The sequence below is a fragment of the Scomber scombrus genome, chromosome 20, assembly GCF_963691925.1.
Source record: "Scomber scombrus chromosome 20, fScoSco1.1, whole genome shotgun sequence".
NCBI classification, from domain to species: Eukaryota; Metazoa; Chordata; class Actinopteri; order Scombriformes; family Scombridae; genus Scomber; species Scomber scombrus.
Genome location: NC_084989.1, coordinates 4,781,259 through 4,792,887, shown reverse-complemented (window position 1 = coordinate 4,792,887; position 11,629 = coordinate 4,781,259). Strand labels below are relative to the sequence as shown.

Here is an 11,629-nt window from a genome sequence, read left to right as displayed (position 1 = left end):
GTGTCCAGATCCTAACATCTGCAGAGGTAATGGTATTCTCCTAAAACAGGGTTATTTAAAAAATCCAGAAATTCAGTCAGTTCCTCAGTCTGCCCCTGTCAAGCTCCAGTTCCTCCTTTAGCTCCACAGTGAAGGAAAGTAATGAACGGGACAGTTTTACTCCCTTCAGTAAGTTGCAGCAGTTTGACATTTTGCTCCCATCAGAAGATCGTATGCAGACAAAGCAGTGAACTAGTCAGAGTTTGACAAGCATGGCACTGTAGAGAGAAATGAATTACAGATTGGGTCAGGGAGTGACTGCAGTGATGAGATGACTCCTCTGCCCTTTCTCTAGAGACGAGTGGGACTCAGTTTCCTGTCAGAACATGAGCAGAATGCAAGTTGATATGTGTAGCACCTTTTTAACAAATCGCAATTCATATCCATTTACATATAAAAAGACGTTGAGATATAAAAGAAACAAAGGGCAATATAAAAAGAAGCATATAAATAGAGTTCAAGCAGAATAAAATGGAGAATGCAGCTATAATGGCATACAACAGAACAAACAGGTACAGTGCAGTGAGAGGTTTAAATAAATCACATCTAATTTAATGAATATGAGAGTGGTTTCAATTTATATAAAATGAGAATTTAAACGTATTTCTAGTTTCATTAAAGTTTGTTGCAGGTACATGGTGCAGGAACTGAAACCTATGCTGCTTTTTCCATGTTTACTTTTGATCTTCTGGAAAAGCAAACCTGTCTCAGACCAACTAAGAGGGTTGGCTGATTCACAGCATAGCAGCACATCAGAAATACATGTTGGCTTTAAAATATTCATTAAAAACACACAGAAAGCCTGTGCAGACAGCTGAGAACTACACTGATGTATGCTTTTTTCAGGTTCTGTACTACCTGCTGCTGCCTGGTCAACTCTTTAAGATTCCTATAAAGACACTATTGCAGTAGTTTAGCTTAATAAGCATAAAAACATGTCCATATAGCTGGGTGATATGGTCAAAATCAAATATTGTGATATTTTTTACCAAATAACTCATTTATACAATGATATTTTTGATAAATAATAATCAGTAATGTGGTTATAATGACTAAATGGGTAAAGATAAAAATTAGAATGGCAAGAACAGTGTGTTAACTTCAAATAATGACATCGCTTTACTGTAATGGAGCCTTTGAAGCCAGCAAAACACAACACGTATGCCTTATAGTTATATTACAATATCCAACATCTAAGATGATATCTAATCTCATATGATATCATATCAATATATTGCCCAGCCAAACATGGACATGTTTTCTTTATGTCAGAGTCAATAACTACACCAAGATTTCTGGCTTGTTAAGAGATTATGTTAACATGTGGAGTTTGAGCTAAGGCACCATGAACAACTATTTTAAATGTACTGTTTACTAAATTAAATAGTGGCACATTCATTCATGGATTTATTCAGTGCACTTGCTTACTTTGATGTATACACTTTATTGACTCGCTTTGTGTTATCTCCATCGTTATGTTAAGATATTTTCTAGTTGTTTTTTTATCACCTTAGCCGAGGGGATCATACAGATGTTGAATAGAGGAGGACACAGAACGTATCCTCGGGGAACACCACATGTCATTTTTATCTTCTCCGATGTGTCATCACCATTTGAGAGAAAGTAGTCTCTATTCTAAAAATAAGATTCAAGCCATTTTTAGGACTGTGCCACCCTGTTCTCCACTCTGTGTAGCAGCAACTGAGGATAACTGATTACATACAGGAGGAGCAGCTCCATTTGGAGGATTTTTTTCAACCTTTATTTTGAGAATATTTACTGTATGTCAGTTCACCCCTGCCAACTTAAATGAATAATCACTCTCAGTAGATAGTTTAAGAGCTTGCAATCAGTATCCTTAGTAAAGAAAAGGTATTGTGGATCCCCTGCTGCCCTATTCTCATTACTCCCCAAAGGAGTGAAAATGTGAAAAAGGGATTTAAAGAAAGGAAGAGTTTAATGTCCATGTGTCTGTGGGGACACATGAAGTTGATTGGATTTGGTGTCGTTGTGTGTGGAAAGAATGATTCATCCTGAGCTAAGCTCTGTCGTGCCTTTATTCTTCTCTGGACCCTTCCCCCTTTGAATGGAACTGGTTCTGAATTGCTACCATGCCCAATGGACCTTTTAGCTTTGATTTGCATGTCAAATATTTGAGGTCTTGTGCTTCATCACGGTGATTCAATATCTAAAAAACCTCTCAGAAACAGTGATATTATTTCATCTGAATAAACAGGACAGCCTCTAAATGTCAAATCTGACATCTCAATGGCTCAAGTATGCTTTTAAATGGGTCCGTAAACAGTGCGATATGCTTATGTTATTGTTAATGATGATTATTGCAGCAGTCATCATGATAATTACAGTTATTATAATTAGGATGAGAGTTGAGGTTGGTAACGATAATGAACATTCTGCTGTTTCCAGATCTGTGTCAGTGGAGTGCGTGGAGCGGCTGGACGGTCTGTGCAGAGCCGTGCAGCGGTGGAGTCAGGCAGCGCTACAGGCGGCCCCTGGCCTCTGATCCGGGGCCCCGCTGTAAGAGCCAACAGACACAGAGCCAGAGCTGCAACACAGGACTCTGCCCAGGTATGGAGTGCTTTTAAATTCTCGTATCCTAACATAAACACAAAGACACCTGTTGCATCTAATTCCAATCTATCTATAAATATCCAAACATTAGATAATCAAGGTTGAACTTTTCTGTAATAAAAAGTAAGAAAGAAGTGAATCCTTGTTTCCTAGGTGAACACTGTGAGGACAGGGGGAGGATCTACCAAGAGTCCTGTGCCAATCAGTGTCCTCGCAGCTGCACTGACTTATGGGAGCATGTGCAGTGTCTCCAAGGAGCCTGTCACTCAGGTCATTTTTTACTTCTTAAATGAACAGCAGCTTCTCCTTAATAAAATACTTAATATCTGTTTCTCTGACTTTTACTTTTTCTTTCTTTCTTCCTCAGGCTGCCGGTGTCCAGAGGGACAGCTGCTGCAGGACAGTCACTGTGTGCCAGTGACAGAGTGCCGCTGTGGTATCCCATCAGGCAACGGGACACTGGAGTTCAACCCTACAGACAAGCTTACCATGGACTGCAACACCTGGTGAGATTGGCCGTGTATGAATAAAATGTTTGGATATCATCATTTTTCAGATGAAAGAGATATCTCACTTCTCCACACACACACACTCTCTTCCATCTGCAGTGTGTGTGAGAACGGCACTCTGGTGTGCACCAAGCTTCCCTGCCCAGTGTATGAGCCCTGGAGCCAATGGAGCACCTGCTCAGCTTCTTGTGGGCGTGGCCAGATGACGAGGACACGCCTCTGCCAGGACACGAAGGACGGTCCTTCCTGTGCTGACACCACACAGACAGAGAGCTGTGATCTGCCAGCATGTCCAGGTCTGATATGTCAGCTATTAAAAAAAAAAGTTCCAAAATGTCTTAGACTTTCAGACCTTAGGGATTTAACTTACTGAAAGTTGTTGGTCATTTGCTCCGTCCCTCTCAGCGGGATGTCTGCTGAGCGAGTGGTCACCCTGGAGTGAGTGCAGCACCACATGCGGCGGCGGGTTGTCGGTACGGAACAAGACGGTCCTTCAGGAGCCGGAGCCTGGAGGGACGGCCTGTGCTGGACCACTTGAGCAGCACACTGTCTGTAACACCAACAGCTGCCTGCCTGGTAACACAAACACTCACATCATTCTGCACATTTCTGTATTCTTCTTCTACTGAGCCAAATGATTCCTGAATTCTAGTTGAAGAATCTGGTTTCTAAGCAACTCCTGCCAGCCTTAATGAGCAGTGTATTTTCATTTGGTGTATTTATAGTTTAGCCACATGAAATTAAGTATGCATGAATAAAATAACTTACACGTCAAGTATGTGTGTCTCTGTAGTGAAATATATATGAGACATGATGCCAGTTTATATGATCATTTGTGCATGTGTGTTGCAGAGTGTCCCACTGGCCAGGTGTTCAATGACTGTTCAGGTTCCTGTCCGTACTCCTGTGAGGACCTGTGGCCACACACTCAGTGTTTAGCAGGACCCTGCACTCCTGGGTGCACCTGCCCCACTGGACAGGTCAGGATGTGTGGATATATATATGTGTGTGTGTGTGTGGTTGGAAAGCAGTCTGATTCTTACTAGTCTCACTATGCCCACAGGTGTTGTACGAAGGCTCCTGTGTGTCCCACGCAGACTGTCCCTGTTCTCCACTCTCTCTTCCACCTGCTTACCAAAGCCGGAATGTCAGTACTGAAGAGCTCAGAGAAGCTCTGCTGCCACCTGGAACCACCATTGAGCACCTCTGTAACGCATGGTACTACACACATTTAGTTTCATTCATTTAATCACTGATTTGACCATTTGTTTGGGTCAGCAGACATGTGATGTGAACAGCAGGACAGTCCTTTACCTAGAGGACTTAGATCCGGCCTGGTGAAGTATCTTTCAGCATGTCCTTTCCCAGATGGGACAGCCATAGTTCACAGATGCTGTAACTAATGCTGCACCCAAGCAGCTGTTATCAACTCACAGCCAATATTTGTGACCCTTTGCATTATTATGCTATTATATTATCATTATATCAGTGGTATAAAATGACAATATATCGTCCAATAAAAGTAATGATCGTGACAGGGCTAGTGTGAATACAGAAGCAACAAGTTTCATTATATCTGAGTGTGCAGTATAAGATATGATACTTCACTATTTAACTCCAAATATATCCATGCACCAGCTAAGAGGCTTCCAATATTTACACCCTCCAGCAGCTTTTTTATAGGTGAACTGACCGTCACACAGTGGATTGTAGGACATAGAAGGACACTGCTCTTGTCCTCCAGATTCAGTTGTAAGAAGGCCACACTTCTCCTCTGCATTTAGAGGAGCCTTTGAATAACTGTTTGACTTGAGAGAATCCAGCCTCTGAATTGGGGCACAGTTGCTGAGTGCCGGAGTATGTCTCTTATCCTTTATGCATATGCATTGAAGAGGGGAGAGCACAGTGAACAGGGAGATATGATAAGCATGGCTGACCATGCGTACTGCTGGATTTGCTAAGGTTCATGCAGTTTGTGCTTTTTTTTTCTCCTTTTTTTTTTTTTTTAAAGAGAAGGGGCAAATAGTGGCAGCATGTTAAAGGAAGGTTTTGGTAGGGAACAGTACAATAAAGCAGAGGAAGCTGCACTAAATTTGTTCATTTTATACTCAAGTCTTTTTTATAACACAAACGGTGAATATGAAGTTATGGCTGTGTGTGGTCAGTGAACTTAAACCTGACTTCCACAGAGGGACTTATTCGCTATGATGATTACACTTCTTCATGCTACAAAACATTAGCATTTTTGTTTTTCATTTCCTTAGACGTTTATAATTTGTGCTCTTAATTTATTTTAAGTATATTAATAATGTATTTATTCATTCATCTTCTCTAAAGAACATTGTGGGACATTTGTATTTGTGGCTTCGTTGTGTTTTCAATCCAGTAGTCCCCTCAGTCTTTTGATTAATGTGTAATACAATAATTTAACATATGATTGATTTCTATGGCGTTCACTGTAATACATACAGCAGGCTTACAGAGCAGATTTTCCCCCTGTAGTTACTAGATTAGACAGATCTTTTGTCTGCACCTTATTCAATGGCTTAACCTTTACATGCTGTTCATGTTCAGGCATTTCAAAGTATCCCCTCATAACTATACATGAATACCTTATCACTCATTAATACATTGGTGATTAATCCTTAATGAAGTTTTCACAGAGCAGAGAAAGATTTTACACTTTTTGTTAATGGAGAAAAAATGTATAATCCATTATATAATGATCCAACATTATATAACACTGGTGAACATAACGCTTTGAATAAATGATGATGACTGAATGGTGAATCCACTGTATTTTTGAATAGTAGTTTTTCAATTTTTTGAACAGATGTGAGCCGAACACTGAACCAAAATGCTTATCAGATGCACAAAGACATTTTTAGAAAGTTGAAATATTTCCATTGTTTGTATATTCTGTGTCACCAAAGTCATCAAATTTCTGGCTAAAACGACATTTTTTAAGGTTTTTTATCCTTCTCTCAAATTTAAAAATGGGTCAAATTAGACCCTGAACAGTATGTAAGGGTTAAAAAAAGATCAAGGTAAGAAACATATATTATCATTATTAACAGGAATCAACTTGTTAGTAGAAGACAAGATGCCGACTGAATCCTTCAGGTCAGACACTGTGCACCAATCCACCCTAGCCCCCTCATGTTCTGAGCTGTGATGTCACACTATATTCTGCTTTGCTACTTTGAGAGGACAAAAGAGAGGTCTTCATTTGCATGACCACAACAGGAGAACCTTAAAGTGTTTAAACAGAAGAGTGATGTTTTCATTCTTGTGGTGAGGAAAAGGCCGGAATCATCAGGTCAGGTTATTTTGGAGCTGTAGATCTGAAAGTTAAAGTGAAAACCTTTGACTAAACACAATGTGACAGGGTAATTGAGGAGTGTGATCTTAGTACAGGTGCTACCACTGGCAGGTAAACAATGGTGTGATTTATTTGTGATGAATGTACAAAGATATAACAAAAACAATTTAACACTGAAATGAAGAGTGCTGCTGAGAGTTGAGTTTCATTGTCTGCACTTTGGTACTGTGATATCTTTAGTAACGGATCGTCTGGCATGCAGCAGACATGCCGTAAGTCATTTTATCTTCCTCACACTGCCTTGATATTTATTTAATACGATCTGATGATTGCTTTGTCGTCAGTCACATCGACATAACTTTTCTCTCTCACCTGCTTTTTCTCCCCCTCCCCCTCCTCTCCAGCGTGTGCCAAGCAGGAGCGTTTAACTGTACCTCAGAGCCATGTGACGGTGAGTGATGCTCTGCCGCAGCTGTTCTTACACAAAGCGTCTCTTACACTTTATAAGGCCCCTCTCTCTCTTTAACGATGATAGCAGCGGCAGGGATAATGTTTGGGTGAACTGTCAGGAAGCTGCCACAACAGTTGGCTCAAATAGCTGAGAGACAGTCACATGTATCACAGCCTTTAAAAGCCATTACCGGGCTTGTGTTTCCTAAACATGTGATGCAAGCGGAGGAAGAAAGAGCGTCGCTAAGTGCAACCACCCATATGCTCAAGAGGGAGTTGAATGTGTGAAAAGCTCTGATTTGACCTTTGTTTTTATCTGTCATCATATGAGCTACACTGTCTTTTTATCCCTTCTTCCTCACAACTCTCTCTTGTAGACTCCATATTCACAGACAGCAGTGTTTAAGATTGTTAAACCTGAGTCTTATTCTCATATTTCTCTACATTATAAATATTAGTCACAATAGTTTACTCAGTACTTTCATATTCTGGAAACAGACAGGCAAGAACAGTGTTGATATGGTTGAGCAGCAGGGTTGGGAAGGTTACCGTGGAAATGTAATAAGTTACAGATTACTAGTTACTCTATTTAAAATGTAATAAGTAATGTAACTATTTCAATTACCTAACCAACATAATGTGACTTATTACATTTGATTACTTTTCTAATTTCTTAATAAATATTTTCAGCTGTTAGGGTAAGTGTTCCCATTAAGCACCAAAATCTAAGTTCAGCTGTTTTTCATGGATACTGAAATAAAGATATATATATGTTTTCGAAGAATTAAAAACAGCAATATATGTATTCAGTAACTTGTTAAATATTTAAAATGAGGAAAAAACCCTCCTGAGTAAAATGTTAAAGGTGTGACTTCAGATGTAACCCTTGTAATCATCAACATTTTCACAACTGTATTGTCACATTTGTTCTCAGTAACTGTAACGGATTACACTTACATTTATTTAGTAATTAAATGATGTAACACTGTTACATGTAAGTAGTCACTCCCCAACACTGTGAAGCAGTTTGATCCTCCTACAGCTTTCAATGGAGCTGCACATTAAAAGCAATTAGAAAAAATAGGATAAAAAAAGTGTTAGTATTAACAGTGATTGAACACAGTTTGAGGTTTGTAACAGGCTTCAAACTTATAAAAACAACAAACAATATATCAAAGAATTTCTTTGAATTAAATTAACCCTTTCATACATGGGTCCACTACAATAGAAAGATATTTGAAAGTCATTATCATTGTATCATTTTTGGTTATTTTTGTCATTTTGAAATATTGCATCATAAATACAAAGTGGCGTATAGAGGAGATGCACCAATTAGCTCAACACTATCTGTTAAATCCTTTTATTCTCAGAGAAAAAAAACTGGTAGAAATATAAATATATATATATATATTTCAAATAAAGAGGATGTTATACATACATCTGTCAAGTTTTTAATACAGTTTTTCTTAAAATTATTGGCGTATTTTTTCATTTCTTTAGGAATAAAAACAAACAATTGAAAACATATTACTCTGTGATTTAATAATTCATACATGAAAGGGTTAAAAAAAAAAATTCTTTTAATAATAGTGATCTCAAACTCTTGTTGTCCAACCAAACACAACTGAACACAGAAAGTAGTCCCTTGGCTGTTCCAGTTAGCAGCACAGCAGCTGTGTAGTAATTAGTCTCCTTTTATCATATAGCGACATTCTATTAAAAAACTGCACAGCATGCACTTAATTTTTGCAGCTGGCAAACCTGCAAACACCAACCATCTCCTCACATGTGCTCCTCTTTCTCCCTGGCACGTGTGTTCAATTAAAAGCTACCACACTATCACACTAACAGAATAGAAACAGGTGTGTGCGCAACAGGTAAAGTCTGCCTGCAAATTGAACAGGAAGTAGATGTGCAATGCTGTGAAATTCACCAAAACAGCTGCAGGGAGTTGAAGTGTTTAGAGTGATTTATGTTATATTTAAGTGTTATTGGAATGCTGGAGGAGGCTCCTACTCCCATAATATGTGTTTCCCAAATACTATCCTGGCCAATAGTCATAAAACGAGTGTATGAGAGACACTTATTAATCAGTATCTCTTCATATGACTCTGTCTATTTATCAAACTTGTTTTCTATTCCTCCTTCCTGTTACTTGCTATGTTTGGTGAGTGATTTTTAGGGAGTTTGCTCTGATAATTTAGTAGGTGTTTGCACATTCATAGCTTGAATATCAAAGGATGTGGGTATTGGACCTTGAGTAATTGTAATTTTATGTTCGATGGGGAGATGAACTGTCGAGCTCAGATGACATATCTCTCTACGTATATGCTGCCTCGCTGCTCGGGGCACATGAAAGTAAATGCAGCGCCGACCTGAAAAGTGTTGATTTATATTCTTCTCCCGTCCCCTCCTCTCCTCCTTTAGTGGACTGCGAGTGGTCCAGCTGGTCCCGCTGGAGCCCGTGCTCGGCCAGCTGTGGTACAGGACAACAGAGCTCCACCAGAAGCATCCTGCGGCCCAGCCAGTATGGAGGGGCCCCATGTGAGGGCCCTGACCACCGTAGCACTGCTTGTGTGGCCCCTGACTGTGGTGAGTAGGGCTGAGGAATATGAGCAAAATCTCACATCATTTCATATCCCACTATCAAAACTTATGCCGATATAGCACATTTTACTTCATCAAATAAACACTTAGCCCATGCCCCCCACCATTGCTTGTTCATCCTTTGCACAGATTAAATTAAATTACTCTTCTTGTTTCTTTTACTCTGGAAGCTTTTAATGCACTTACAGTAACACAGCAAGTGTACTTGTCACCTCGAGTTCTTCACCTGGGTCACCATCTCTGTGTGTGCAGAACACACACACACACACACACACATGCACACGGAGGGCTCAGTCCACAGTGAACTGTAGAGAGCAGAGAAAAGCAGCGTGACCATAAATGACAGCAAAACACAGCAGAGAGTCTCACACTGAGCTGAAATTAAATGAGTGCACATAAATGAGGTAAATAACATCAATAAAGACAGCGTCCGCTGCGGCTTGCTGTCATTTACAGTTGCTGTGTCGCCGCTTCTCTCGTCTTCTCTGCTCTGTCTCAGCGGGGTTGGGGCTCAGTCCACTGTGTGCGTAGCAGCAGAGAGACAGACGGAGGTGGGAAGATGGAGAGTTGATGACAGCTAAACTAGTTACGTTCCTGTAAGTGCAATAAAAGCTTTGCAAGCCAAAAAAGCAAGAAGAGTAATTCACCAATATAATCCACACAAGAGATTGACGTTATTGACATTACACACCTGATTCTAATTATGAACTGGGTATCAAACAGCTGAAGCTTGTCAACAGCCTTGATAATGAGTTAATTATTAGAATCAGGTGTGTTAGTAGTAGAAGTGGAGAGATAATTAAAACATGCAGGAACAGCGCTGGATACAACTGATTTAAGACAATTTAAACCTCCACAAACTGTAAAAAGTTAGACGATTGGAACTTATTTTCATTCCACTTGAGCTCCTGTGTTTTTGGTTTGGAACCAATTTTTGGATAATGGAAATAAGTGTTATCACTTAGATTTGTATGTCTTCAATCCACTGAATAAATCAGAAGCCATTGGAACTAAAGTGTCATTATGATTAATGCCTTCAAATTAATTTTCTGTCTGCATACACTTTTGAGTCCCCTTACTCTCTTTCCTCAACCCATTCATCATTCAATCCTTTCCCATTTTTCCAATTTCCCCTCTCCATCCTATCTTCCGCTCTCGTCTTCCCTTCTTCTTTCTATTTCCTCCTCTTTTTCCCCGACACCTACTTGCTCCCGTCTCACTCCTCGTCCCTCTTCCTCTCCCCGCAGCGTGTCCCGCGGGGGAGCAGTGGAGGAGGAGCGCGTCGGAGGAGGCGCCGCCGCTGTGCGAGAGGAGCTGCCTCGACATCTACTCCTCCTCTCCCGTCAACTGCAGCCGCTCGGCCGAGGGCTGCGTGTGCCGAGAGGGGCTTTACCGGAACACGGAGGGCGTTTGTGTTATCCCTGCCCTCTGCCCCTGCCATGACCAGAACATCCTGCGGGAGGTACACACACACACACACACACACACACACACAGACACACATTCTCACACACACAATCTGGCTTCCTCCCAAAGCAAACTTGACATCTGCTACCCAGTGAACATGACAGCTTGTATTCATTGTGCCTCTGTCATTGTGGCTTCTGTCTTAACCTTACCATTAGCGTGTTGTTTACGTTCCCTCTCATTCACTCCCATTGTGTTATTTACTCATAGAGAAGGGCCTATTAGAAGATGAGTGACATGCCCCAGGGGCCACATTACACCACAATGCCTCTCCAGCCCTCAGCCTCATCAATAATGGAGGGAACGGCGTAGAATGCCGGAGCTCGGACCGCAACTGGGCAAGCCTGTGTGTAATAATTTATGAAGGAGGGTGTTTTATAGGATTATAAGAATTAATCATACGCTGACAAGAGGTCAGCTCCACTCCTCTTTATTCTCTCTATCCTCACACCAGTCTTTATGTTTATTTTACTCATCTCTTTCTCCTCTTTCTCTTATTCCTCATGCTGCTACACTTTTCCTCTCTCTACCTTCTTTCTTTCTTTCTTTCTTTCTTTCTTTCTTTCTTTCTTTCTTTCTCTATTCTGTCTTTCTTTTCTTTTTTCTTTCTTTTTTGTCTTCTTTCTTTCTGTCTATCTGTCTG

At 40.4% G+C, this 11,629-nt stretch overlaps 1 protein-coding gene across 1 annotated transcript in view; it reads left to right on the top strand.

Moving 5' to 3' along the window:
- The window catches only part of sspo (SCO-spondin), a 98,992-nt gene that overhangs the window by 76,072 nt on the left and 11,291 nt on the right, over positions 1-11,629 (top strand). The window contains exons 93-103 of the mRNA XM_062441139.1: positions 1-26; positions 2,467-2,628; positions 2,785-2,901; positions 2,999-3,137; positions 3,240-3,436; positions 3,546-3,716; positions 3,993-4,120; positions 4,204-4,358; positions 6,867-6,913; positions 9,340-9,504; positions 10,767-10,981. The exon at positions 1-26 is cut by the window's left edge and continues 208 nt beyond it. Coding sequence (XP_062297123.1) covers positions 1-26; positions 2,467-2,628; positions 2,785-2,901; positions 2,999-3,137; positions 3,240-3,436; positions 3,546-3,716; positions 3,993-4,120; positions 4,204-4,358; positions 6,867-6,913; positions 9,340-9,504; positions 10,767-10,981 — 1,522 coding nt within the window. The remainder of the gene's footprint in view (positions 27-2,466; positions 2,629-2,784; positions 2,902-2,998; positions 3,138-3,239; positions 3,437-3,545; positions 3,717-3,992; positions 4,121-4,203; positions 4,359-6,866; positions 6,914-9,339; positions 9,505-10,766; positions 10,982-11,629) is intronic.